The sequence below is a fragment of the Athalia rosae genome, chromosome 5 (genome assembly GCF_917208135.1).
Source record: "Athalia rosae chromosome 5, iyAthRosa1.1, whole genome shotgun sequence".
NCBI classification, from domain to species: domain Eukaryota; kingdom Metazoa; phylum Arthropoda; class Insecta; order Hymenoptera; family Athaliidae; genus Athalia; species Athalia rosae.
In genome coordinates, this window is record NC_064030.1 from 1,002,935 (window position 1) to 1,030,823 (window position 27,889).

General features: G+C 41.5%; 6 protein-coding genes across 13 annotated transcripts in view; 3 read left to right on the plus strand and 3 right to left on the minus strand.

Moving 5' to 3' along the window:
- The first annotated feature begins 1,551 nt into the window (after positions 1-1,551).
- On the plus strand, positions 1,552-9,709 carry LOC105691268 (protein mesh). Of its 2 annotated transcripts, XM_012409621.3 has the most exons (16): positions 1,557-1,988; positions 2,702-2,943; positions 3,232-3,419; positions 3,509-3,824; positions 3,932-4,100; positions 4,192-4,449; positions 4,531-4,724; positions 4,813-4,958; positions 5,018-5,299; positions 5,378-5,847; positions 5,923-6,197; positions 6,269-6,546; positions 6,629-6,780; positions 6,853-7,035; positions 8,554-8,704; positions 8,798-9,709. In XM_012409621.3, the coding sequence occupies exons 1-16, from the start codon at positions 1,601-1,603 to the stop codon at positions 8,964-8,966; spliced, it is 3,861 nt and encodes a 1,286-aa protein (XP_012265044.2). In that variant the 5' UTR covers positions 1,557-1,600; the 3' UTR covers positions 8,967-9,709. The 2 variants fall into 2 exon arrangements, with proteins under 2 accessions (XP_012265043.2, XP_012265044.2); XM_012409620.3 differs by lacking the exons at positions 8,554-8,704; positions 8,798-9,709 and adding an exon at positions 7,271-8,161 and having other exon boundaries at positions 1,552-1,988.
- A 439-nt stretch (positions 9,710-10,148) lies between these two features.
- On the plus strand, positions 10,149-12,311 carry LOC105691270 (ankyrin repeat domain-containing protein 27-like). The gene is made up of 4 exons (XM_012409623.3): positions 10,149-10,426; positions 10,501-10,606; positions 10,687-10,993; positions 11,065-12,311. Exons 1-4 carry the CDS (start codon positions 10,379-10,381, stop codon positions 11,972-11,974), a joined length of 1,371 nt encoding a protein of 456 aa, XP_012265046.2. The 5' UTR covers positions 10,149-10,378; the 3' UTR covers positions 11,975-12,311.
- On the minus strand, positions 12,104-17,000 carry LOC105691269 (arylsulfatase B-like). 2 transcript variants are annotated; one of them, XM_020855373.2, is made up of 9 exons: positions 16,853-17,000; positions 15,184-15,358; positions 14,859-15,089; positions 14,611-14,766; positions 14,279-14,534; positions 14,057-14,214; positions 13,832-13,967; positions 13,333-13,772; positions 12,104-13,274 (listed from the first exon to the last, which is right to left on the minus strand). In XM_020855373.2, the coding sequence occupies exons 2-9, from the start codon at positions 15,340-15,342 to the stop codon at positions 12,738-12,740; spliced, it is 2,073 nt and encodes a 690-aa protein (XP_020711032.2). In that variant the 5' UTR covers positions 15,343-15,358; positions 16,853-17,000; the 3' UTR covers positions 12,104-12,737. The 2 variants fall into 2 exon arrangements, with proteins under 2 accessions (XP_020711032.2, XP_012265045.2); XM_012409622.3 differs by having other exon boundaries at positions 16,844-16,984.
- LOC105691239 (gamma-aminobutyric acid receptor alpha-like) overlaps positions 15,515-27,889 on the plus strand; it is a 33,315-nt gene continuing 20,940 nt past the window's right edge. The window contains exons 1-2 of one of the 6 annotated variants that reach the window (XM_048656187.1): positions 15,515-16,764; positions 19,178-19,395. The gene's annotated coding sequence lies outside the window, so the exon portion shown is untranslated. The other 5 variants (XM_048656186.1, XM_048656189.1, XM_048656191.1 and 2 more) reach the window with 5 other exon arrangements.
- Positions 19,565-21,711, minus strand: LOC105691258 (farnesol dehydrogenase-like). The gene is made up of 5 exons (XM_012409600.3): positions 21,275-21,711; positions 20,952-21,078; positions 20,714-20,846; positions 20,467-20,628; positions 19,565-20,331 (listed from the first exon to the last, which is right to left on the minus strand). The coding sequence occupies exons 1-5, from the start codon at positions 21,573-21,575 to the stop codon at positions 20,287-20,289; spliced, it is 768 nt and encodes a 255-aa protein (XP_012265023.2). The 5' UTR covers positions 21,576-21,711; the 3' UTR covers positions 19,565-20,286.
- LOC105691254 (farnesol dehydrogenase-like) lies at positions 24,166-25,379 on the minus strand. Its single transcript, XM_012409599.2, has 5 exons — positions 25,032-25,379; positions 24,842-24,968; positions 24,624-24,753; positions 24,393-24,542; positions 24,166-24,292 (listed from the first exon to the last, which is right to left on the minus strand). Exons 1-5 carry the CDS (start codon positions 25,330-25,332, stop codon positions 24,251-24,253), a joined length of 750 nt encoding a protein of 249 aa, XP_012265022.2. The 5' UTR covers positions 25,333-25,379; the 3' UTR covers positions 24,166-24,250.

A 27,889-nucleotide genomic window follows, 5' to 3' on the forward strand; every position in this document is an offset into this window, starting at 1 on the left:
CGAGAATAAAACATATGTGACCTTTCATCCCATTGCATACCGTATGCGAAGATTTGGAAAGAAGGTCAATAACAATGTCATCGCAGAAGTCGGACGCTTTTGCTAAATGACAAACGAATAATATTGTCACATTTTCTGTCCGTTAGAGTAATTTCTACTGAATGTCGTTCATCTTGTAGTATGATTAATCGACCTAGTTGTGCCTACGCATTTCGTACAGGGCTGTATCACCTTGTCAGAGGCTCGGTTTATCTGCTTATCTAGGAATCGATGGTGAAGTCTTCCATTGGCGTGTCTCAACTGACAATGAGTCGAGGTATACGTATTATATTTTATTTTTGCCTCTTCCAATTTATGCAACAAACATGCTCGCACTTTCCAACCCGTAATACCATTATAACTCTGTATGTTTCCTGCGATGATAAACCGATAAGAATCTTGGGTGACTAATTTTTCTTGAACTCAAAAACGCCAGATTCCATTGCTACCAGCAAGTTTATCTATGGTCACGGTGTTGCGACCCAATTTCTAAACTGGTTGGGCTGATAAGGCACAACACCAGTTACATACATCTGCTCCGCTGGGAGTGAGAAAATTGAATTTTTATTGCTGTTTTCGATTGAATTTTTTTTTTAACTTCCCGCTTCTATGATTTCAGAGGAAAACAAGAAGTTTTCGAAATCACCTCGAAAATGAGGTATGAATGTATGTATACGTATGTGATGAATTTTTTTTCCGACGATATGTTGAGATCGAAGGGTCGGAGTTTTATGAATTTGGTCTTAATTGAATTAGAACTGATCAGATTTTGGCTCTGACCGGTTCAGTATAGTTTTCGAATTATTCCAATAACGGAGATCCGAAAAATAAGATGAAAACACTTATAATTCGAGAAGAACAGATGAACAGATATGAAAATTGTTTCATCTTTTCGAGCTCAACTCAGCGTGAAAACGGGAAATTCAAGAGCCGGCATATGGGCATCCTAAAGCCGCTTGTTTTTGTCAACATAACGCAGACTGTTTCGCACCGGAAGCAGTGAACCATCAGCGGTGAAGAATGTTGAAATAATCATCGTCGGACAAAAGATCGATTCGCCATTAAATTTCGCAAATTCGACGACTCTAGCCGCGATAAGATTGAGCGTAAAATTCCAAACTTACACGACCACTAGAAGTCTCTATAGCGTAAATTCTGGAAAAGAGCGGGGCGCAAAAATACGCGCTCACGATAAGTCTCATACATTCACTGGAATGAAAATCGTTGTCACCTGCAGTGACTCAATGAGTAATCTTACAGGTATTCCTGGACTTAAAAGATATAATGCCCGTAACCGAACATAGTATCTTTATTTTCTTATCAGAGAAACGCCTTTTCCCTTCCACTTGTCTTGTAGTTTTCTGCCCGTAGTCTACCTTATACATCTCGGTACCAAAGAGGCACAAATCCACGCAACCAAGTGTACGAATACGCGCATCTCACATATCTGGGAAGATAAAAACGAGTTACCATTCTGTTATCAGCCCCTTATCATTCTTCATTACTCGAAGTAAGGCTCAGTTGTTTTCTGGGTGTGTTTGTGATTAGTTCGATCTCCTGGATGGGGAAAATGGGGCTGATCACAGCTCCGCGTTGGTGTATTTTGTTCCTTGTTCTCCTAGCGATAGGGGTGCGAGCACAAAGTGACGATGAAACATTTGAAAGTGCTTTTAAACTGAATCAAAATGAAAATACCCTCGATGCGGGAAATCCGCCCTTGGAATTGGCTGATTTGAACGGGGGTGAACTTCCGCATGAACTGATTGGAAATGGCGAGGCTTTGGAAACTGAAGCAAATAAGGAGAAAATCGAGACGCCGGAAAATGTTGGAAAATCTGAGGTGCAGCCGGAAGTCGTCTCGCCCCAAGATTTGGAAACCGAGCTTACGGACCCCTCGGGGTTCATTCCTGACGCTCTTGGACCAAAGAGCGGGAGATATATCACTTACGGTTAGCGATGGATTTCTTATCATTTGCCGTGACCACGATATTTTCTCGCCTTATTTTCCCCTATTATTTTGAAGCAAGCTAAAAACCGACTTAAGATCGTCTTTCGAAAAATCTGAGTCTTTTCATCGATGATTCTTCAGAAACGAAGACCACGGAGTAGTACTTGAAAGAATAACGGATCGTTTCGATACAAATATGATCGAACATTTCCTCGTAGATTAGCCGATCTAATTATCTGTCACGCACTTGATAGAAAAATAACTCTTCGCTTCGGAATTTAGAGCTTTTATTTTTTCAAACAAAAATTCCGAGTGAAACTGTATGATATTATTACCTGACCAGAATAGTGCGAGTCTTGAATTTGGAAGCGCGCGTCGACTTCGATTTTTCATCGTATCTTATCTTAGTTATCAGTTAGTTACTCACAGACATGAATCCACAAGCATGATTCACCTATTGCAGCGCAAGTTAATTTTATAAATGAAATTATAAGCACGTAGTACGATGAAAGGTATGACGAGGTTTTATCACCTCGTGCCCTTCTTTGTCATACTTTCGATTTTCCTGACTTGGATCGTGACAAATCTCAGAATTCTATTCACCCCCATTCTTTCAGGGATGCACAACCGTCTCATAAGTTTTTTAAGCTCAATGAATAAATCAATATCACGCTAAAACAATAAAATGTATTTATCATATATTAACTATGATAGATTCGGGCGATCAAGAGTCCTACAGATATGCCCCTGCACTCGACGGTGGTCCCGCAAATTACGTGATCACGGAAGCAAGACTGGCTGAAATTCGTTCGGAATTTATGTACTGGTACTTCGACAGAGGTGGTGACCAGAACAGGGGAGATTACCAATATGACATTCACGCCTCGACGGCACGAATTCATAAGAATTTCAACTTCCAGTTACCCTTCTTTGGATTCAGATTCAATTATACTCTGGTAAAAATTCTTTTTTTTTTTATCGATTCGTGTTGACAAATACGTTCTTTACGATCTAATTTATCGTAAAAAAGTCACCCACCTTACGATATCATAAGCTCGATTCAACGCCATTATCTGATAATGTATACAGAGACCGAGATAGATTGTCAATATCTGTAGCGCAAGTCCGTCCTTCCCTTGAATTATTTTGGATAATTGAGAGGAAACGGAAACTTATCGAGCTTCAGGGAGAATCGTAAAATATCCGATAGTTTTCAACATAATTTATCTTACATCGTTTTACAGTTGTCTATGAATGGTTACATAGAATTTAGTGACCCACCGGAACAGTACACGTACCCTCTGGTCTTTCCGGTGAAAGATTGGCCCAAGAAAAATGACCCGAGCTTTATCGGAATATTCTTTAGTAAGTGCAGAATAGGCAAAATACGACCCACCGAAATTGATCAACGAGAACCGGGTGTTTACTTTAGGTGAGAAGATAAAAATTTAATCATACGCAGGAAACGAAAATTTCCAACATCTTCATCTTATATTCTTCTTCCTCCGTTTATCCACGCAGACAAGAAAGAGATCTCCAAAAAAGGACGGATAAATTCGGAGTCGAAATGCGTGAAAGAGTAAAATGGGATATCCGTCAGGGTGTTGTTGGCGCGGACAGTTTTGACCCGAAACATGCGGTTGTAATTACTTGGAAAAATATGTCATTTGCCGGTGGTATCGATAACTCACTCTACCACACCAATACCTTCCAAATGGTTTTGGCCACCGACGAAGTTTACACTTATGCGATGTTCAATTACTTGAATCTTGGATGGGTCAGTCATACCGAAGCCGGAGGAGACACAACCGGAGGCAACGGTGGAACACCTGCTTTTGTAAGCCTATCCGCAGTCCTGTAAAAATTGTAACGATTGCTCGACAAGATACCAGCAAAATTATTAGGGATTCTGTCCTTTCATTTGATTTTTTTACGCTCGCAAAGGTTGGATTCAATGCCGGAAATGGAACCCAAAGTTACGAGTACCAGCCTTATTCGCAAACGATGACGGTGCGTGATCTCCCGGTAAGAGGATGGGGGAATAATTTTCCTGGACGGCATATATTTAGGATAGATGAAAGGATAATGTTGGGAAACTGCAACAAGGATCTAGGCGAGTTTTTTTTAATTTTTTCAAAAACCGTAATCCATAAGTTTTGCGTTCAATAAAATTGCTGACGACGGACAATTTTAATCGATCACAGCGGGGACGCATCTTCCTCTTACCTTCGCACCTGAGAGCGGTAATATGCTCGGAGGAACGGTGGTAAATATAACGGGACCTTGTTTCGAACCACACGATAAAGTGAGATGCATATTCGACATGGAGGAAGTGTCTGGTACCGTCATCGATAATAATAGAGCAATTTGCATCCAGCCTTCGATGCAGGCGGAAGGGTACGTCCGTTTTGAAATCGCAATTGGAAGCGGAAGGTTCAATTGGAAGGGAAAATATTTTGTCGGTGAGATTAATGACCGTTCTATTGTCCTACAGCGATCTCTCAACGATCTATTTTACTCTACACATTAATTTTTTCAATCAGAAACTCCGGCAACCGCCCAAGAGAAAATTTTCTTCTCTACCAAGGCTGTGCATGAAAAAGATCCTGGTGAGATCAGAATAACTTGGAACCAGTTCAATTTAACGAGCAATCTGAACGCAGTTCTACAAATTTCTTTATGGGGCTATCGTGAAACGACAATCCGACCCGAACTCGAGTACATCGATTTATTAGAGGCTAGTAATTGATTGAAATGGCAATGATATCCTTTCGGTTATCAGTGTCAATTTCCACTCGACTTATTTATGACATTTTTTTGTACAGGAAGCCACGACGAATACCGGATACTACACAATTATTCCGGCAAACTTTCGTAATAGGGACAATATTATGCATCGTGACATGCAGTTCGGATTCATCAGGATTAATCTGACGAATCCAACGCAGTATTCTGGCTTGGATATTTCCCCGTAAGTACAACCAAAATATGAACGAGGATTGGGATTTAAAATTTTTATCGCATTCGCAGTGTGTTATGGAGTAGGCCTATCCCATTGGGATGGTATTTCGGACCGCAATGGGAAAGAGACTATGGATTGAAGTGGCCAGAAAAACTCTGCGACAATTGGATCAGGAACGACAGATACTTGAAAAATTTTGCAGCCGAAGTAGCACTCTGCCCTTGCACACTGGATCACGCCTTGAACGACAAGGGCCGTTTCATGCCCGACTTTGATTGCGACAGAGATTCGAATCCCGATTGTCACTTTCACAGAGGTGCGATACACTGCGTTAAAACTGGTGCTCCCAAGTAAGTGAATGGTCGCCCCCGTGAAATTTTATCCGGTCCTTTGCAGGGATATTTAATACGTGGATCTTTTGAATTCAGTCTGGACGGTGCGGAACAGCAATGCTGCTATGACAAAAACGGCTACCTGATGCTGACGTACGATCAGCAATGGGGCTCTCGACCTGGTCGGTCTCATAATTTAGGCTTCCTGCCATGGAACGAAGCAAACAAAGTTCCGACCCTCTCACATTGGTACCACGATAAAGTTCCTATGTATCTATGCTGCATGTGGCAAGAGGAGCAGGCTGTTGGTTGCGAAACCTTTAGATTTGAGAGGAGACCGTCCCAAGACTGCGTTGCTTATCAAGCCCCAGCGGTCGCTACAGTTTTCGGAGATCCCCATTTCATCACATTTGACGATTTGGAATATACTTTCAACGGGAAAGGAGAGTTCGTACTGACCCGAGTCGATAGCCTTAGAGATAAACTTGACGTTCAAGGACGATTCGAACAGCTTCCAAGTAATTATTTCGGCGAAGTTAGAGCCACTCAGCTGACCTCGATTGCCGGTACGAATCTCCATGATTTGAAAAATTTTACCGATCAATATCCCTGCACGATATCAAAACCCTTTTTTTTTCCAGCGCGAGGAAATAATTCGGCGACCATAGAAGTTCGATTGAGGCCCATGCATGCGAGATGGCGATATCATTTAGACGTATTTGCCGATGGACGACGCGTATATTTTGACAGGACATCTCTAAAGTATCAACATTTTGCCGGTGTAACGGTCTACACGCCAAGTTACATTCTGAACCAGAGTGAAGTAGTTATCATGTTCGAAACCGGGGCAGGAGTCGAAGTCGTTGAAAACGAGGGATTCATGACCGCCAGAGTTTATCTACCTTGGACGTACATGGTACGAAATATTTACAAAATTCATTTCTCTTCGAACTATTCGGTACAAGTCCTAACGCAATTCGTGTTCAGAACAAAACGAGGGGGCTCCTCGGCAACTGGAGCGCAGATATAATCGACGACTTTACAAATCCTGACGGCACCATGGCGGCTGTAACGAACTTGAATAACTTTGAGTCGGTTCATAAAGATTTCGGTATTAATTGGCTCCTCGAAGATCGAGAAGATCCGCTGAAAGGCGGAGCTTTATTCACCAGGGAATTCGGGAGGACGGCGAGCTACTACGCGAACCGGACATTTGTTCCCGAATACCGAAGAACTCCCGTCGAATTCTTATCACCCGTTAACCAGTAATTATTTTAATCGACAAAACTCTGAATTCACAGCCCCAAATCGATCATCGCGATAATCGGCTGATTTATTCTTTTGCAGATCAACAGACATTACCTTTGCGGCTACTTTGTGCGGCGATTCGTACCAATGTCAATACGATTACGGAATGAGTCTCAACCGAGATTTGGCACATTTTACAAGAAATTATTACGACACCGTTACTCAGATAAAAGCAATCAATAATAAGCGGAGTGAGTAACTTATTCAGACGCCACATGATTTTAGTCATTTAGTTGCATGCTGATTCAACGTTATTATTACAGCGATGACCTGCGGGGTATTGGAAACTCCTCGATTCGGCAGAAAGAGCAACTTTCTTTTCATACCTGGCACCAAAGTAACGTTCGAATGTAATCAGAACTTTGTGTTAATCGGAGATCAACGTCGTACATGTCTGCCTGACGGTCATTGGGATCTCCCAGAGTATGGTTACACCGAATGCCTACGTGAGTATGATGCATTAAGTTTTCATTCGTATAGCAAACCTTTTCCATTCGGAGTTCACTGATCTTGCACCACGCAGAGTCATGTGCAAAATGTGATTACCACGTCGCTTTTCATGGGGAAGTAGAATTATTTTGACAGGTACATTAATTGAAAAATAATCGAGCAGACAGTTTCGATATGGTGTAACAGTGATTGTCCATCCCTTCAATTTTGTCATACTGTGTGCGATATTAGGTCACGTCGAGTATTCTCAGCGAACTGCGTGGGCCATCATGGGAATAATAATAGCGGTTCTAGTGCCAGCGATATTGATTGGCGCCGCAATATTAGTTTGTGTAAGAAGAGCTGCATCATCGGACAGTACGGCGATATCGTGGCGATTTTCTGATCGAGCAACCGATAATGATTCGCCGCTCTCGCAGCAAAGTACACCGTTGAAGTTTAGCGGAAGAGCTATTTCTCCGACAAGTGAAACTGACACCGATCCTATTAGTGCTAGAAAACGAAGAACTTATGACAAAGTATACCGCACTCATGAGCCGCTACCCGATAAGCCTTATACAGATTTTGAGAAGAAAATTTGGGACCTCGAGGACGACCCGGATGTACGAAAGAGCATGGCTATTTACGCGGAACCGATCAGAAAGACCGGTAGTCCGAGTAGAGAGAGCGACGTTTGAAAATTTTCGTGAATTGCACTTATTGTCGATATGCAAGAGACTTTCAATTCGAATTCATTCGAACATGCATTCATTTTAAACATCCTTCATAGCTGATCACGAGAATTTGTTAAATTCTCGTGCCTACGTACGAGTATTGATATATTTCAGAGAATAGGAAATACTAACATTATATGTTTAATAACTCCTACAAATACTTGTAGTGCCATATTTCATGAGGTGCTATCATTGTTGCTTGTGGAATAGAAATCTGGTATTTTCAAATAGTATTACAAAATACATCTCTCTTGATGATGCGATTATTATCTGCCACATGAGTTAGTTATGCTTTTTTATAACTAGATCAGTAAATGCTTTTCTATGTAATTCAGTATTACGTATCATTGTTATATTATTTCGATAAAACTGTAAATTTATATCACAATAAAAATAACTGTAAATTTTCTATCGCCAGGAAATTTCTATTCCACACGAGCATTTTTAATTGACTTGATAAATAGAGGAGAGTGAAATTTATAGGGGTGAGTAGGTCACGGTGGAATGGAAATTCCCAAATGAGTACAAGTCAAATTTTCATTCATAGAAGTCCCACAAACCATTCCTCATAATCCACATAGCTATTGAATCTATAATTATGGTATTTCCGGTGTTCTTCAGATTCAAAAATATTTTCAAGATCATTATTGCTGCGAAAATATCGTAAAAAATATTGCCCATAGCTAATCAACTCGTCGACGTGTTAACTACATTTTGCACTGTACATTATAAGCATTTTTGCTACAGATTAATTTTTTTCTCGTACTAATTATTGGTTTTACATCCCCTGGAACGGTACAGGACAACAAGAATTCAGTTCGAGACAAGCTGGCATTACTTCGGCCATAGTATTCGCAGTTATAATACCACTAGTTTTGATACTAGTTTGCATCGGCTATCGACTATTCCAGAAGTGGAAGAATGAACGAGTTGAAGAGGACCGACTCGCGAGGTATGAATTATAAGTTGCACGCAGTGACCATCGGAATTGATTTGTTTCGATAATAAGGAAGATCATGAATTCGTTTATGTCTTTGATTTGTAGGCAAAGAAATGCTGCGGAGTTGCAAAGAATAACAAAGATCAATGAAGGTGCTGGAACGCAGAATCTAAATCAGAACGAAGGAGCGGTGGACGAACAAGATGATGACGACGAAGACGAAGATCCACGTGTCATACAACCTTATACAAGTAAATCAACGGAAATTAATTAAGAAACGGAGCGAGCTAGCTCTGTTATAGAATCATCATAATCAGCGAATTTCATTACTGATATCCTCAGCCAGGTATCCTTTATTCGAAAACCGGGATTTTCGACATAAAACAAATAAGACTTTGAGCGAACTCACAGGGTTCTGCAATAATCGATTCAATCCATATATTTAATTCCGCAAGTTAGTGACAACAAATTAGAAGATAAGTGGTCGTATAAACATATCTATATACTTGAGTAACATGGAAAGTACAATACACATATCTTTACATACATGAATCATTATGCTAATTTATAAAATCAAATATCATATATTTCAACGCTAAATAAAAATTAATTTTTGATGACTACACATAATATCAGGGAAATGTAATGGAGCCAATCATCAAATTGGCTAGAACAGTGAAAATTGAACTGCAGTTGTATAATTTAGCCCAGTGAATCAACCCAGTGACCTGCGAGGCATGAAAATCTGTTTCATTGATTTTATATTTCATTAATTTCATGAGAAGTTTTTATTACATAATATTTTGAACAATTTTTGTACATATGCGATAGTGGTTTAATATATTATATGTACCTATACATTGCATTGGTACTACAGGTGCGTAGTATACTTACAGAAAATTATTGTATGTAGCGACATAATACGCTAAAATTAATAGTGAGTTGTAAAATTTTTGATTTAGATTATTAATAATTGTAAAGTTCTCAGAATGAGTTCTAAATTGTGTTCAGATGAAAGCAAACAAATAAATTTTATTAGATACGTGTTCCTACACTCCAAATACAGTTACGCCTAATTTCTGGCAACCCGGCGTACAGGTCCTCGCTTATGCGAACTTGAAGCATTGAAGTCTCCTAGTGGAAAGGCCTAAGAATCAACCCGCAGGTTATATCTTTGCAATAATCAGCTCTTTTGTGGTGATTATTGAATGAATAAACTCTTGAATAATCGAAAATCATTCCAGAGTGTTTTAGTCAAGGTACCAAGTGGAATAATGAGAGAAATATTGGATAAATACGAGTCTTTTATTCATGTTTGTCGCCGCTGATCCATTTGCGGCAAAAGTAGTTCTCATCGTTGTATAAATAATTGGGAGGTCGCTACGTGTAGAGCCCAATTGGTAGCGCCATCAAGTGCGAAAATTCCAGTCGACATCAGGAATTTTATCATTTGATCAAGCAAAGTAAACACCACAGTCTGCTGCTTAAACCCATCGCGTAAACAGCAGCAGGTGTCTCCAGAATTTAGTTAAAATCAATAATGTGGAATTGTCATTTGTATCAATAATTTGTGAATAATTAGTAGAATACATACCGAGTATTTTGTGCAGACTCTGTAAGGTGAAATGTGTAATTCCAGAATTTCCACTAGAAGAATGGTGATAACGATAACTCCTGGCCCGGATTATGGATGCTGATGAAATATTGTACAACCCATTCTATCACTCATTGAGGGTAAGTTCTTCTGGGCTTTCATCTCTTCAAAGCTATATATCCAGGATAACAAAATTTTATTCATTTGATTTCAGAACGAATTCAGAAAGAAATATGAATTTGCTCTATCAAAATGTTGGACTATTTGTGTTCCCTCTGGAGAATCATTGAGGGGATTATCAATCACGGATAATTTTGTTGGTAATTATTCAATCACTTTACCTCACTGGAATTTTAGCTTATTCACACTTGATCATATATTCTTATTATCTTTTTTACAGATGACCATATATTGAAACCTCATCTGGAACTGCCACTACATTTTACATCTACTAAAATAGAAGATCCTTTAATATATAAATACAATGGAGCATCACTAGAACTGGTATACCGCAATGATAGTGAATTATTGTGCAATAATATTCCACATCAGGTCAAGATCATGTCAGTTGAGAAGGGATACAACACAGAGTTTCAGAATTACCAGATATTTATTGTGGACAAACCATTGCACCCGAAATATACATCACAAATTGGTTCTCAGGATAATGAGAGGAAGCTCAACTGCAGCATCACTTCTTACAAGGAGTATGTTAGCAAAATTTTAGAAGCCATTTCATGAAATCATTTCATTTTTTATCAACATTTTATGGTTCCAGAGCAGTAAGCTTCTTACATGAATTCTCAGACCAAGCGAAGCCACATCTGGAACACCTGGAATTAACTTTGAGCCAAGTTGATTTAGAGAATTTCAGTTCGTCCAAGGATTTAAGTTCAATGCTTCAAGATTTGACTCGTCATTATTGGGCCATAATTATGCGCAAACACAAGATGTATTTACAGCGAGATGCACGTTTCCAGAAGCTGCTCAGTACATCGTTAGAAGTATTCATAATGCATTTTTTACATGAAAAAATTTATTCATTGCTGAGCAGAGCACTGGAGCGGGAAGATTTGTATGTCTGCGAAAAGATTGCGCACTTGATCGACTTGGGTGTTACACCTGATCAGTTGGGAGCAGACGAATCCCTGGCTATATCATTGCCCGCTGCTGTAGTTGAGTTAGCCACATTGGATGCCCGAGAGGGACCATTGGAAAAATTGCTGTGCCTTAGAAGTACTCTGGACCTAATTATTGCCCAGATAAAAGCAGCGTTTGCTGAAGTACAAACGAAAACTGAAAAAGACAAATGCGGAGATGACTCAAACTCTATTTCAACACCCGCCCAGCCGCTATCTACTGACTGCATAGTTTCTTTACTCTTATACGTAATCATAAAGTCTCGTCCCAGCAAACTTGTCACCGACTTGCATTACATACAACATTTCCTGTGGTCAATCTCTCCGCAAGATGGTTTGTCCGATAGTTTGGTCACATTTGAAGCCGCGGTAACTGCCCTATTCCGAATACAGGTACTAGACTTGCCCCACAAAAGTAATAAAGTTAAAACCGAATTGCCGATAGGAGAACTTTTTGAAGTTATGTCCAGGCCGGAAGAAAGTGTCACTCCTTTAGACAGACAGATACATCAACTGGCTACGATGCTGGAAAAATGTACACAGGATTGAGGTTTGTCTTTAGATAACTATGTATAATACTGGAACTCTGTGATAATCATTTGTGCCATGTTCGATCGGTTTATCAACTTCAATTCGCGGGTCTGAACAGAATTCAGATGTAGGGAGACGAAAATATTGAATCTGAGAGTTGTTCTATTTATTCAACTAATTGTACATAGATAGATACATACGTATTATAAAATACGTTGGTTTTATCGTATATCACGTAAAATTTACAGATAAGTGAAATTTCAGTTTTGTACATCATAATAACCATATTTTTGAATTTATTGAAGATAAGCGTTAATTTACAGCTTGGTATTAAAACTTTATTCTGTAGCACCCATCAACAGAGTGTTTTTTCACAACCTTTTTATTCTTGTACGTGTTCACAAATTAAAGCACGTACGTTATCTTGGTAGTTTTGTGACGGAGCAATGCCGGTATTGAGAAGCAACGATAACTTGGCCAGGCAAGTTTGGCTTCTCAATTACAGTTATTCAATTTTTGCCGCAATAGATGAGCGGTGCAGTCACGGATGGTATAAAATCGCTATACCAAGGTGATGCAGGATGAGGTGTGCGGAACGGTTTTAAATCTACTCGTACAGCGGTAATTGTTTCCTCTCCGTTCCCAATCTCAACCCGGCGCTCTGGGCTTTCGAAATCGAAATGGGGAACGGAGATCAGCGTTTGACGCTCTCGCTGCGGACGTAGGTGATTAAAACGCTGGTAAGAATGGGGCCGTATCTCGCACACCTCTCCCCTCCCCGTCAATCGATATTCTTTGATAGATCCTTGAGAGAGGACAGTTCTTTCAAACTATGAAGACTTCGCGATAATTCAGAAGACTGCGGTTCTTCGATCGTACAATCATTTGCCTCCCCAATGCTCTCCGGTACCCCTTTCAACGCGCCGAGCTCGGGGTGATTATCCGCTGGGGGATTATTCTTCTGACATTTTCTGAATCCGAATAGCGTGAGTATCGCTACCACGGACAGGGCTAGAATAACGGCTATTACCGCAATCGCCGGTCCAGATAATTTTTTAGGGCTTGCCGGATCGCCTTCTGATATTAATTTCATCGGATGAAGCTCGTCCCAATTCACCCAAGTATTGTTCCAGTGCACAGGATTGGCCCTAGGATCTGCGTCAACGTTAGTCGCTGGAATTGCAGTGAGACGGTACTTCATCAGAGCTTCTTCCAGAGTCGCCAAGATTAAAGGTCGCGTCTTAGCCAAATTCACCAACTCGCAAGGATCGTCTTTTAAATTGAACAGGCAAGGAGATTCCAAGGCATTGCATGGGACCTGTAAAAAAGGTTTCAATCAATTCACTACCTGACAGCTTAAAAAATAGATAACTTACCTTGTCTTCTTCCTTGACATTGCATTCGAGCAGTGCGTCATTTCGCAGTGATTGTACGTCCGCAGCGGTCACCAACCTGGTGGTAATTTGTGGGGCATCCGTTTGGCCGTTCCTAACTTTTTTTAACTCCGCAACTTGCCTGGCTGTTATCACCCCGGCTAGTGCAACTCCGGCCCTACTTTCAAGTATACTACTCGGGTCGTAATTCGGCAAGGTACGATCATTTCTTGCGAGACCCGGCCTTCCATTTTCACCATACCAATCGTCTCCCCTCCCCACAGTGCCGATCACGTACTTGAAGTCTCCTTTTCGAATAGCCGCGTAATTGAATATGTCGTCAATGTTTACCACTAGGTCAGAACGTGGGCTCGTCTTGTTGTTCCGCAAGGCGGGCCACATGTTGACACCGTCGATGCTGCCAAGGTCGTTGACGTTCAATCCTAAAATATTCATCAGTAATTGAGAAAACAATCATCGACTCATGTATTAAACAATTTACCCGCAGCCGCGTACAAGGTGGGCAGCCAATCGGTCATGTACATGAGCTGATTAGAGACCCTGTTGGATTTTTCGATCAATGGACTCCAAATCGCCGCTACCCCACGAACTCCTCCCTCCCAAGCTGTGGCCTTTATCTAGAACCATGGAATCGAAGACCTCGATTAATTGATGGGTGCGAGTATTATTTTCCCTCCTTGATTTTTTTTTATCTTAAGATGCGTACCCCCCGCATGGGATAGTTGCTTCCTCTGTTGCTGTGGATTCCCAGTGTCGGGGCACCGTTGTCCGTCATGAAAAGGACGATGCTATTTTCCAACATATTTCGTCGCCTCAGAGCAGCCATAACTTCACCAACACTATGATCCAGCTTGGACACCATCGCTGAATCGAAGATCGTATTTAATTGCGTTTATATTCTTACTGATCAATCACTATCTCTACCAACCGGCGTATATGCGTCTTTCCGGGTCTGCGATATGGGTGAATTTCGCTATCTCTTCATCCGGGGCCTGGAAAGGAGCATCCTGAAGTCCGGTGTGCGGTGCCAGGTGCGCCATGTACAAAAACATGGGGTCATCGGAGTTGTGGTTTTCGATCAGATTGACCGCCTCGTCGGTGAAAAGGTCGGTAGAGTATTTTCCAGCGGTGTCCCATGCGACTGTGAGATTTCTCCGCATGTCAAACCCTCGCCACGTCCCGTACTTAAACAATATTTTATGTATCTCTCGCCACTCGGTCTTGAAAGAGCTTCCCGATGAAGAAATCAGAAATAACTACCGTGGTCTGGACTTCGTGGCTCCAATAATCCTGAAGCCCGTTCCAATACCCGAAGTGAGAGTCGAAGCCTCGACGAGTTGGAGTGTAATCCACCCGATGATAGCCCAAATGCCACTTTCCCACCGCATGGGTTTTATACCCTGCCTCTCTCAGGTACTGTGATATAAAATGATCGAATCGATTATTGCATGCTGGATACAAAATCAAACGAGATGGAGGTGAAAGGGAAAAAAAAATAGATTACGTGCCTCCGGTAGAAGCTTTTCCTGAAGCGGCAAACCTCGAGGTTCGCCCTCGAGTAGAACGGAATGTTGCATTCCGTTGTGAAACGGATATTTCCCAGTCATTAGAGCGGATCTGCTGGGCGTACAGAGTGCTGGTACGTAATGGCTATTCAGAATAACGCCGTTGTAAGCCAAGGCGTCGATGTTTGGGGTCGGGATTTCATTCGAACCGTGAAAACTCACGTCGTTCCATCCCTGAGATCGTTGTTACAAAATTATTTGCATGTTTCGAGAGAGGGAATTGCGTGAGTTGAGAAAAATAAAAAAAAGAAACTCATAATCGTTATACCAAATCATCGGCGAGGATGATAATTATGTGCGGTTTTTGCTGCCCGTTCGCCTCTTCGGATCCAGTGGTCCTCGTCATACGGGGCATACCACTGGGACTCGCCAGTACGAGAGAGCATACGGTCAGCAAATTTGCCAACCACAACCACGATCGCTGCATCTTGATCACTGGTGATCTGTAGGGCGAAAAATAGGTACACCGTTCGGCCTAAATTACTAGTAAGTATCCAATACTCCGTACATTTTTCCAATAGTGCGCAGTTAATGCGCGTTTTTACGTATGGAAAACTATTCTTTGTTACCAAAATCGTTCCGCTATAAGAAGGGAAAAAAAAAGAGATTTCAATCTCATCCAATCGTGAAAATAATTATATTCTTGTAATTTTGCTCAAACGATATGGCACAACAGGTTTGATATGGGTAATGTTTTGAACATAAATTATTAAGCAAGTGATCCAGTCGTCCTTGAGAGAACAATCGTGTTTCATTACAAGCGGGTATTTTTTCCTCCGATCTCTATTCACCTTCAGCCTATCTGTGCGAATGGAAGTTATATTTTTCTCGGTGGAGTTATTGCAGGACAGGTGGGCACACTTTATAATTGCTTTTCGATCCCATTACAACACATCGATGTGAATTAATGTAAACCAATATATTTTTTCCTAACGTTTACCGAATGTATGATTCGGCAGAAAATATCCGCAAACAATATTTGAGCGAAAAAATAATTGCTTTCCTGAATCAGAGTTAAGTATCTGACTGCAGAACGGTCTTTCGAAACCCGATTCAATTTGTCGTTTGAACTCAATTTTTCATAAAAGAATTGTCATCGACTTATACCTGATGTTGGGATCAATTTATGCCTGCCAACGATGAGGACAGAAATCAAAGGAAATACTAGTCGAAGACGCCACCTCAATTCACGTAAGAACTGTGAATTTCATCGCTGAATAGAGCAAGTACGGACAAAAAATTGAACCGATGCTCTTCACTGCTGGGACGAATAAAAACGCTCATAGAATTCCCCGACGTGTTTTTATTTGATCAACTTATCTCGCGAATAACGGTAAATAACTTGGTAGAACTTTGTATACCTATTATCGATGGAATTCGTCTTGACAAATGGATGAATCAATTTTTTTAAGAACATTTCGATCGATCGAACTGAAATTGGAAATAATTCTGTGACTTTCTACAGACGAGCGTTCTTTTCAGGGTACCAAAAAGGTGCAGGTCAGAAAATAATTCCAGAAAATTATTGTGTTCCAGCCTCCCATACGGAAGTTATGCGGCATCTCCGTCGCCGCTGGACCCTTCTTTTTCATTTACGATTCTCACTCACGACCTCCAGGAGCCCGAAGGAACTTGGAATCGACGATAAGCGTAGAACTACGTTGATAACTTATGCGTCCTTAGAATGCAGAAGCATGCCTCGTTTGCGTAAGAGGGTCGCTGGTGAGAATTGATGAAATCGAAAAATACTCGCCACGCACCCCGCGTTGAAGGGAAGGAAAGGAGGAACCGAACGTATCATAAATTCCCGATAAACCCTCAACAATCAATTATCATCTCGAGCTCCCCGGTATGTACATACGAAAAATTTCAATAAATAAAGTACGCGACCGTAGATGCAAGTGAACGAAGAGCGACAAGATACTCACGGGTATTACCAGATTTAACGTGGCCCGATCGCCCGGTTTCCAACTTCCAACTTCCAAGTCACCGATAGTCCGCGAACGACTGTGAATAGTATCGTCATTGGGGGAGTACCTGCCCCTCAACGTCCCCGTGGCCTTCTGCGATGCTTCGCGAACCTCCTTAAGTGGGGGTGGACGCGGAACTAAGTCAGCTCTCACGCGACTAATAATAGCTGATTAATCTCCTCTACTTTTCCCCAGAGGCGAGAGATTTTTTAATCGAAAAACGATGATTTTTTGAAAGGTAGGAGCAAAGCTTTAAATCAAACTTTCGTAATAATATACACGATCCTTATCATATAATCATGTGTAAGTTCCTTATCATATAATCACAGAGTTGTAAATACGAATGACTCGCTGGTGAGATTGAACAATATTGCTCCGTCTCCCCGAGATAAAACTGTCATGATTTTCTGTGTGCTTTCGCATTTTAAAGTCAAACAATCATAAGCATTTCGTTCTAATCACTTCACTTTCGCCTCCGGAGAGTAAATCTGGGACATTTCAGGATAGGGAAGATACGGAAGATCTCTCGGTAGAAATGCATCGAACATTACAGTATGCAGGTAGCTGTATTTTCAATAAAAGCGTTATGCGAGTGAATGTTTCTTTCGGTCGAAGAATACGGTACCGACCTGTGTCTCATTGGCAATTAGTAAAAGTAGAAGCTGCAACGATAAAACCTTGAATGGACCAGTGGTTTCAGGCTTACAGCGATCGTGGGATCGACGACGCGTAATCAGTCAGACGTTAAAAGTGATATTGTGGACATAAGTATCCGCACACTACGTATACAGCAGTCCAAACACCTCCACACGGCAGCAAAGCTCCGTTTCAGACCGGCGTACCATCGTCGCGACGGTTATTTGTGCGTTGATACTTTAATCAAGAACGGCAAAGTCCAATTCAATGAAATAAACGTTGAATGTATAAATTCAACGATCAGGAAGTGGGAAGCTGGAGCAGACCCTTACTCTCCAACTGTATTTGGACAAGAAGTGAATAATTTCAAACGAAAGATTCGTTAATTTGAATCAGATGATAAGTCTATAATCCGTTTTATTGCTCGAGATTGTCGATTCGGACTTTATTCGTAATCCCCGCGGAGTTACAGTGCTGCAGCGTTAGTCGACAGTTGTTGGTTTTTTAGAAAATACTTGAGGCAAGAAAGAAGGAAATAAGAGTTACGGAAAAAGCGCGCTGTCCACTTTTGGAATGAAAGTATAATTTAGTCTTTCGAATTTTCGTAATCCCGCAGCATACATCGCAACGGATGTTAAAAATTTTTGAGATAGCTTTGATGTTACGAAACATGGGAAGCGGCAAGTCTCTCAATTAAAATTCATTACTTTGGTTTCCACGGTTACGACACGTCGGGAATATAAATTCGGCCAGCGCGGTTATTGAACACGCATCGCATTACCCGACCGCGATGTGATCTATGCGTACACTACTGTCTCGCTCGCCTAATTGTAACGTATAACTTATATTTTCGGTAACCCAATGACTCTGAAAAACTTTCAACTGCAGCATGCGATTCCCCCGTGCGATTTTTTTCATCCACCTCTTGCCAGATAAGCCAACAGGTTGTCCGATAAAATGTTTGCCAAAATTAAAAATATGCCAGCCATCTTTCACCGCTTTGGTGATTATTGATGTATTTTTTTTTTGCCTCTGTTTCACTATTGGTTCGTCAATTCAACTAGAACGTACAAGGTCAATTCATTCTGAGATTCGCTTCATTGATCCCTCTTCGATTTTCTCCGAAGTTTACCAACCGTCGTTACGAGCCCCACGCTAAAATTGCGGAACGATTGGCGTACATTATTTTTGACCTTCCACAAAATCGAGCCGCTGTCGACGATCAGAGCATTTTTGTTTCACGTTTCGTGACGGTATTTTCAAATTCCGAGTCTCCGAACCGTCATAATAATTTGGCGCCGGTGAAAAATATGGGATAAGAGAGATCTCTTCGAAATTTGGGGGCTGAGTCGTGATCATATCAACAAATAGTGTTATCGGGTATCTGGAATGAACCCACACAAGTGTGTTTTCAAGGCGGTTGTATTATTCAACGAACCTCGGAGCTCCGTCTCGTAAATCTAGGCGTTTATCTACTAACCAACGTATTCGTCGTTTTCCGCGATGAAATAAACATGAAATAAATTGAGTTCCAGAGGAGGGATGTCGGGATTTCATCGGTTCGTTAAAACTTAATTGTTTGAAGTAATGAGTCGCTCTCGAGGGGCTTTTTGTTCCTCTAACCCGAATAAAGTTTTGTTCTCCTTCGATTTGCAGGATGGGGTCGGCTGCAGCATCTCTACGCCGGTTCATCGCCTCTCGGTGTCCCTCGGACGACGCTTACTTCGCACGCGATACGACGATGACGGAAAAAGCTGGGCACCGGGTGCTCATCCGGACGAAATTTTCATCAGAATTGGATCTCGCTAGGGATCCGACGTCGCCGGAAACCTTGCAGAAAGTTGATACGCGTAAAGACGACTTTTCTGACGTAGGTGAGCAAGTTACATTTAATGTCTCATCGTGTTCAGAGAAGCGCATGGAGGAGATGAGATGAGAGGAGAAGTGAGATAGAGAATTAAGATCTCCAAATGAAGAGCGTTAAAACCCCAGAGGCGATGACAAATGACATAACGCTGAAATACGAAGTCATCGAATGCGCGGTTGTTACATAAAAATACGACTTTTATTACGCATAGATAATGATTGTTGCTACATCATCCATCGTGAGAAACTTTTTTCGTTGCATGATTGGTTTCATTCGTTGTATGTTTGTAAAAACGAAGATTTTTCGGAGGCTTGAAGCAAGATTTCGGTGTTGGTAAAAAATTAGAAATTCGAATATGCTCATTGAATTGATCCACCTGTCGGATTGATCAGGTTATTATCCATATTTCATCAATCGATAAATACCAGGAGAATTATGCATACAGGGTGGGTCACTTCAAGTGTGGAGGATGGGAAAGATTCAATAGGCACGAGGGCAAACCCCATCAGCTGATAAACGACCAAGAAATTGTATTTCGTGTTTTTGCCTATGGTATCTTAGGCCCCCATTCTTGACCCTTGAGGTGAACTTTTATTTCGTATTGTGACTCGTATATTCGGTGAAATTGTTATTACAATATACGCTGTCGTTATCGCTGTTTGTGAACTGATAGCCTCGAACAGATACGATGTTCGCGATGGGCACAAACGGATAATGTACTGTTCTTTGTATATTCTATGTTGGCTTGATTCTGTGTGTCCTCTGGCACCAAAGCCTGACTCCAGGAGGCTCAAAATTTGCCCGAAGATCGCAGCGATCTGCGGCCAATAGAGATAGAATCCTGGGATCGTTTATTCGGGAATATCCGATGAACATATTTGATATCACGTCTCGTCGACTAAACAATCGTTTCCCCGACCGGGCGTATCAGCAGCTCGCAAACCTGCAATCCGCAACGACGTTTACAGATCAGATTACGAGAGATTTATATAATTATAAATTTCGAAGACATAAATTGAAGAAATAAAAAGAGCGGTCGATATCTTCGATTAGCGAAAACTCCGTAGCTCTTTCTGACCTGAACATGAGGAGGTGTGCCCAGGACGTAAACAATCGCATTCGCAACGTCTTCCGAATTCAGGATAGGCTGAGATTCTATCCCCGATGTGTCCCACTCTCTGCCGAGTCGGTCCTGAGCACTGGCGAACAACTCGGTGCTCACTAATCCTGGGCTGATGCTCTTGAATGAAAAAAATTATTTGCCGTCTCGTCATTCACGACGTACATAGGGCACGTTGGCCCAACTATTTGACCTGTGCATTTACCGTGATTTTTATTTTTGATTTCGCCAGAATCAGTTCCTTCCTCACAGTTTCTGTCATGGCGGTTACCGCATACTTACTGGCGGGATATATGTTGTAAAAATCAGCGGGGACGTTTATATAGTGGCCCAGTATGCTGTTAAGAAACGAAAATAACGTCACGATTGCGCGCACTTGGGTAACTGGTTTAAACCTACACTCGCATTTGTATCATATAGTTTGAAATTTTATACCGACCGACCTGTTTATGTTGATGATGTGACCGTCAAAATTCCGCTCTTTCATCGACTGGACGGCCTCCCTGGTTGCCACAGCAACTCCCAGCACGTTTACCTCCAACATATGCCGAAATCCATCGGTCGACCCCCCTGAAAATTGCACAAAAATTGAACTTTGAAAATTCGGAAACATAGTTTGGTGTCGGATGGAATAAGTCGCCGATCTCATAATGTATTTATCGACGATATTACGCGTGAGAATCTTACCTCGTTCAATTCTAATATCCAAAAATTCCCCCAAAAACTACCTATACCAAATTTCATTAGATTTGAAGAACCGACTCACCACTGAGAGTTTCGGGCTTGAGGATTCCGGCATTGTTGACGAGCACGTCGACACCTCCCAGATTTTCCTTGATCCAGGCGAAGGTCTCGAGGATCTCCTCCTCCTTAGAGACATCGCATTTGCGCGCGTAGAGTTTTCCCTTTGCACCCTCGACCTTTTCTCCGATTTCTTGGACCTTTTCGACTCGCCTAGCCACGCCAACGACGGTAAGACCTTCTTTAACGAGAATCTCAACCGTCGCAGCACCGATTCCAGCACTCGCGCCAGTTACCAGGGCAACTTTGCCGATCCACCGTTCCATGATTCACCGGTTTGCCTTTTCAACTCGAGGTTTTTTCACGAACTGACCAGAACCGGCCGGCAGACGAATTTTATGTAAGCTTCTTTCGGACGTGAAAATATGCTCTGGATTAATGTCTCGACTGCAGGTATGATGAGCGGACGACGGAGGGAGACGAAAACTTGATTATATTTAAACAGCCTTGAAAACCTCGTCGGATGGAGAAGAGAGTGGGTCGAGTGTTGGAGTGTTCGTACCTATTGCCTCGAGCATTGCCGTTTACATTGGATGAGTTTGCCCAACATTTATCTCCGGGAATTTTGAGCTCTTGCCTCTCCATTCTATTTATATTATACCGGCCGCGAAATGATAAGTCCCATCTGATATATATTTTCATATCCGCTAATTGGTAAGACACGATAGTGTCGTTTTGACTTCGATGGGAGAAAGATCGATCGCCCCATGTTACACCATCAAGTATTATGAGAGTACACCGAGAGATTCAGATTCGGATTCCTGAGATCAAAATACACAAGAATAGCCTTGAAAACCGAATGAAAAAAAAGTTGATTTTTGACCAGAGAATCGATATTTTTTTCATATGCTATTCTTATGTATTTTGATCTCAGGAATCCGAATCCGGAAGAAAAATTATGAGACATATCGATTGGTTTTAGTTGTAAAACCACTTTGATTTATCGCAATCCATGCAGAGGTCGAAATATTTGAATTTCTCGGTCTACGAGTGAGCCCGAGTTTTGCTGGAGTCAGGTAGCCAGCAGCGTAGCGCTTTGTTGTGAGACGTCACCTTCAGGGCTGAGCAGAGGTGACGCCCCACAACAAACCCCGCGCCCGTGGCTACCTGACTCCAGCAAAGCTCGGGCTCACTCGTAGACCGAGAAATTCGAATATTTCGACCTCTGCATGGATTGCGATAAATCAAAGTGGGTCTACGACTAAAACCACTCGATATGTCTTATAATTTTTCTGCTCCCAACAGCGAATAATTGATGATTACTCGATCGATTGCATGAGTAGATGATTTTGGCTTTCAGATTTGGATTCCTCAGCTGATTATACGTGAGATTACCCTTGAAAAGCCAAAAAAAAATTCGATTTTTGGGCCAAAAGTAAAGTAGTTGAAAGATTGATTGTATTACACTTTTCTAACGTATTTTGACCTCAGGAGTCCGAATCTGGAAGAAAAATTGATCTATCTCCAAAATTGACCGAGTTATCGCTGATTTTCAGCTTTTGGGGGTCAAAAATAAAAAATTCATTTTTTAGTCTATCTTAATGTAATTTGAGCTCAGGAATCCGAATCCAGAAGAAAAATTGATCTATCTTAAAAAATGACCGAGTTATCCCCATTTTTTCGCGATTTTTGGCATAAATTTGAGGATATCTCGAAGGGAAAAAATCGTGGCTCAATTTGGACAACGAATTCGTGTTCCTGAGGTCAAAATACATAAGAAAAGTGCCATACGATCATTTTTAAAAAATAAAAATTTTTGGCCAAAATTTGAAAAAATCGTAAGGGGTACCCCTTGGAAAAATCTCAAATTTTGGGCAAAAATTTTTATTTTTTAAATATGATCGTATGACACTTTTCTTATGTATTTTGACCTCAGGAACACGAATCCGTTGAGAAAATTGAGCTACGATTTTTTCCCTTCGAGATATCCTCAAATTTGTACCAAAAAATGCGAAAAAATCAGGATAACTCAGTCATTTTTCAAGGTAGATCATTTTTTCTTCCGGATTCGGATTCCTGAGCTCAAATTACATTAAGATAGACTAAAAAATGAATTTTTTATTTTCGACCCCCAAAAGTCGAAAATTGGCGATAACTCGGTCAATTTTGGAAATAGATCAATTTTTCTTCCAGATTCGGACTCCTGAGGTCAAAATACGTTAGAAAAGTGTAATACAATCAATCTTTCAACTACTTTACTTTTGGCCCAAAAATCGAATTTTTTTTTGGCTTTTCAAGGGTAATCTCACGTATAATCAGCTCAGGAATCCAAATCTGAAAGCCAAAATCATCTACTTATGCAATCGATCGAGTAATCATCAAAAAAATCGCAGTGATATCTGTCGTTCTTATTTCAATGAGGATTCAAATGTCTTTCGACCCGATTGGGCTCGCATTTCATTCGATTTCGGCTGATTATATTCGACGCTAGATAAGACAAGAAGCAGCTCTTGTCAAGCTCACGCGTAAACTTTTTTTTTTGTCCATTTATTTTTTTTCCCGCGGAGAACTGAATAAAATATACGTGAGACATTCAACAGTCCTACGATTTTATTGACCAAAATTTTGCTAGTAGCTGATTCTAAGTTTTCAAAGCCTTTTTTGGTCTAGCATGGATTTTCATTTTCCTTCCACCTAGCAATTTTCACTGACCAGGCAAACGATCAATACCTTCACCTGGTATTAAAATAATCAGTTTAATTAATTCGAAATTGACAAAAGAATAAGGAATCACACAATTTTCCACCTGCACATTTTTCGGTTTTCTTATCGAATTTAGTGGTCATCACGCCTTATTGGATTACTTGATTCCTTTACGAAGATTGGATAACGGGGGTTGTAAGAAATTGAAAGTGATTTCGACAGAGGAGATTAGAAAATTTATTGGTGAAAAAGATGAATTATTACATCTCGTATCAGTACATCTTTTTCTCGTTTTCTTCTAACACGTTTCACCGACCGGACGAACCGTAAGCTCCGTCACCTGGTGAATTTAAATATAATGCACGTTTACAAAAAAAAAAACTCACAGAATGCCCGTGGATTAAGCTGGTGATATTTTCGAACCTATAACAACAATTTACCTGAACATTTTCAGGGGTACTCAAGACGTACAGAACTGCGTCAGCAATGTCCTTTGCTTGGAGATGCGGAAGGTCATTGAAATATTCTTGCCAGTTGGGTATGCCCGTAGCCCGTATGATATCCGTCTTGACAAACCCGGGACTGATGCTCTGAGAAGGAAGTGATTCGAATGAATAATCGCAGATTCGGTTTGTCGTCGATTAGCTGGAAAAAAAAAATTAGCTCTTCACCGTGATTTTGATTTTGGTCTTATTAGCCACAAGCTCCCTTCGCACTCCCTCCGTCATAGCAGTCATCGCGTATTTACTCGCGGGGTACAAACTTGTGGTTTCGTTGAAGGGAATGAAGTGGCCATCGACGCTGAAAAGGGATAAAAGTATACCGACAAATGCATACCGGTGCTATTTTCTACCTCGTCGTTGTCAATAACTGGAAATTCGTCGATCACCTATTTATATTGACGATATGGCCGGCCACACCGCGCTCTCGCATGGAGGCAACTGCCTTTCCTATGCCGCTGGCGACTGCCAAGATGTTGACGTCCAGAAGTTTTCGAAAACCATCGATATCGTCATCTGCGGGAAATCAAACGGAATCGCTCGTAGTCTGCAGTTTTGGAAACCAATGGAGTCACTCACCTATGATCGCTGTGTTGCTCCAGATACCGGCGTTGTTCACCAGTACGTCGGTACCTCCAAGTTCGTTCGTCACCCATTCGAAGGAACCGACGAGATCCTCTTCTTTGCTAACGTCGCACCGCCTCACGAACAGCTTTCCCTTTGCCCCTTTGAGTTTTGCAGACAGTTGGTCGAGCAATTCCAGACGCCTCGCTAACCCGACAACCAGGAGACCCTCTTTGACGAGGGCTTCGACGATCGCGGCACCGATTCCCGAACTCGCGCCGGTCACCACGGCGACCTTTCCCACCCAACGATCCATGTTCTTCTACCGCTCTAATTCCGAACAGTGCGAGTTCAACAAGCTGTGCATCCTATTTGTCCCTACTTATCCAATCTTTTCATTACGTAACGACAAACCCAAGCATTTTAAGTATCTGTGTTCGCGTTGAGTGTATAGAATCAAGAGATAGCGACTTATCGTCTCTTTGAAGCACCACGAATATAATGCGGTGCGTTTTGACTTGTCTAAATTTACTGAGGCATCGCCGACCGAATGAAAAATTTGAAACGAAAATCTCTACGTTTCGAGGCGCGTTCAAACATATCCGGGGCCGTGCATGAAAAGCTGAGCAAAAAACGGTACGCTCCGAAATATCGGTGAGGCAATGGTATCGAGAGTGTCCTACGAGTGGACCAACAGTTTCTCAGGATTTGGAAATCTGTAAGAAAATCCGAAAAAAGTTGGACTTTTAATATTTCACGAACGACGACTAGATGTTAAAAATATATTTAGCGGAGTCGGAGAAACTCACGACTCGATTCTAACCAGTAATTGAATTTCATTTCAAGGGGTGGGATTTCGTCGCTATTAATTTCGCCCACACGTACAACGTGTCGAATACACTTCCAGCATCGGGCGTCGCGACGCTCTTTTTGTATACAGAAAAGCTGTATTTAAGCTCAACAACGCCGTGAAGGTACTCGAAGAATCCAATTATTTCGTCGGTGCAGGTATACCAGTTTTCTTTTCTACTCTTACCACGTTATAAAGATTAAACCGCGTACTCGGACATAATTTTCCAAATAATCGATTACGCTCATGAGGAGATAATTGCCCGCAGTGATCCGGCGAAAATTCACAAGCTCCGGTTTCAGCTGTGAATTTAATCTCCGTATATCTGAGAGATTTGGGAAAATTGATTTGTATTCCCCGGGGGAATTTCAGGCGGTGGATTCGGCGTTGAAAACATGCGATAAATTAAAGCAATCAGGGCTCTATATTCCTTGAAAGCTCCGCGTCGTCGATGCGAGTCTTTCCAGATGTGTTGGAAAGGTCAGAATACACATATGCCCGCGATCATTTTCGTTTTTCGTTTATTCGCCATCTCTAGCTGTAAGATGAGATTTAGCTTCGCGAACGGGACGATTCCTACAAGGAACGGGGAGCTTGAAAAACGATCGTACTCGTTTGGGAATTGAGGTGAATCTGCAGAGTTCGAATTGTAAGAACGTGATACGCATTCCCATTAGGATTTGTTAATGCCAAACTGCTTGCTCTTGTACCATGGATTGAATTCGTTTCGCATATCGGATGCCTGTTTTTCGCTCGGAAACTCTCATCAAATTTACCCAGATTAGAGAATTTGAAACTCCGAAAAAAACAAAATAAATATATAGAAAAACGAACAAGGTGAAAATGGAGAAAAAAAAAACAAAAAAAATTACAGAGGCCATAATTATGAATCTAAACGAGGAAACTTTTTTTCCTCCAGCTTATCCGATGTATTTCAATATGCCGGTTTATTTTTATTAAAAAAATTTCTCACCAACGAATTAAAGTTGGCGCTCTCTTTTTCCAGCGGGATAAGTTTTCGAGCCTAAAGCATGATGGCTCGAGGCCTCGGCGAACCTTATAATTCAAGATGTTCTTATCGACGGGTCCGAATTACAAGGGGATCTTCCAAATTGTATCTTATGATCGATCAAAACTTTTGCGAGAGAACCACGGACCTCGTTTTCTTCGTTTCTTTCTCCCGATTGAACGCCGCCGAAAGCTTTTATATCAGAGGGCCGATGATTTCACCCCCATTCGGTAGTGAAAAATAATAATTACAGATAGTTCTTATCCAGAATAAGGGGATCTCCCGACGGCGGCTCGTCAAAATTCACGACACGTTTAACAGAGCCTCGAATAAATATCTACCGGAATATCGGTCCTATACTCGTCTAGTCGCCCGGAGCGACAGCTTGCAAATCTCCTGGCCTACTATAGACGACAACTATATTTGTCATCTCCTTCGTTTCTCCCCGTTCCTTCCGCCCCTCATAGCAGGATAGTCAGACGGCAAAAGTTGTTCATCGCTGAAGAAAAATCGCGGGGTGGATGAAAACCAACCAGAGGCCCGAAGTTGAAAATATGTCAAATAAAATAATTGGCTCGCGGTACGGTACGATTCGAATAAAATAAGCCCCTCGTATTTTCGCAGAATTATTGACGAGGACGTTACACACGCGTAACGGACGTAACTGCCGAAGTGTAAGATTGACGTGAAATCAATTAATTTCAATTAATTCCGCACAATAGAACGCCCGGCGTGATATAATTGACGTGCAATAATTTTCATCAACTTTCGTTCCCCTCCTTTTCTTCGCCCCTTGATTATAAATCGCGTATCTGTCTGCTATTACGAGAGCCTCCTCTCAATCAAATCTCCAGGAGATATTGCAAACAATCGAACGCGATGATTATTCAATACCCGCCGGCTGAAAGGGGGGGTCGAAAAATAATAAGATGCAATTTCAGATCGGTCATCGGAGATTTTATTTCGCCTCTGGATATCGGGCTTCATTTTTGAGACCGAATGTATTTTTCGTAG

Bases quoted from the DNA above. Each gene is read 5' to 3' on its own strand.
- LOC105691269 (XM_020855373.2), bottom strand. From the start codon at position 15,342: ATGCAGCGATCGTGGTTGTGGTTGGCAAATTTGCTGACCGTATGCTCT. The intron at 14,535-14,610 runs GTAGTTATTTCT...ATATTGTTTAAG, and splicing joins GCCACGAAGTCCAGACCACG to TACGGGACGTGGCGAGGGTT. The intron at 13,275-13,332 runs GTAAGTTATCTA...CCTTTTTTACAG, and splicing joins ATGTCAAGGAAGAAGACAAG to GTCCCATGCAATGCCTTGGA.
- LOC105691258 (XM_012409600.3), bottom strand. From the start codon at position 21,575: ATGGAACGGTGGATCGGCAAAGTTGCCCTGGTAACTGGCGCGAGTGCT. The intron at 21,079-21,274 runs GTGAGTCGGTTC...TGCAATTTTCAG, and splicing joins CAAGCCCGAAACTCTCAGTG to GGGGGTCGACCGATGGATTT. The intron at 20,332-20,466 runs GTCAGAAAGAGC...TGCGGATTGCAG, and splicing joins GCACACCTCCTCATGTTCAG to GTTTGCGAGCTGCTGATACG.
- LOC105691270 (XM_012409623.3), top strand. From the start codon at position 10,379: ATGGATGCTGATGAAATATTGTACAACCCATTCTATCACTCATTGAGG. The intron at 10,607-10,686 runs GTAATTATTCAA...TCTTTTTTACAG, and splicing joins AATCACGGATAATTTTGTTG to ATGACCATATATTGAAACCT. The intron at 10,994-11,064 runs GTATGTTAGCAA...TTATGGTTCCAG, and splicing joins AGCATCACTTCTTACAAGGA to AGCAGTAAGCTTCTTACATG.
- LOC105691254 (XM_012409599.2), bottom strand. From the start codon at position 25,332: ATGGATCGTTGGGTGGGAAAGGTCGCCGTGGTGACCGGCGCGAGTTCG. The intron at 24,754-24,841 runs GTGATCGACGAA...ATCCCTTTTCAG, and splicing joins CATATCGTCAATATAAATAG to CGTCGATGGCCACTTCATTC. The intron at 24,293-24,392 runs GTAAATTGTTGT...TAAATTCACCAG, and splicing joins GTACCCCTGAAAATGTTCAG to GTGACGGAGCTTACGGTTCG.
- LOC105691268 (XM_012409620.3), top strand. From the start codon at position 1,601: ATGGGGAAAATGGGGCTGATCACAGCTCCGCGTTGGTGTATTTTGTTC. The intron at 2,944-3,231 runs GTAAAAATTCTT...ATCGTTTTACAG, and splicing joins TCAGATTCAATTATACTCTG to TTGTCTATGAATGGTTACAT. The intron at 6,781-6,852 runs GTGAGTAACTTA...TTATTATTACAG, and splicing joins AGCAATCAATAATAAGCGGA to CGATGACCTGCGGGGTATTG.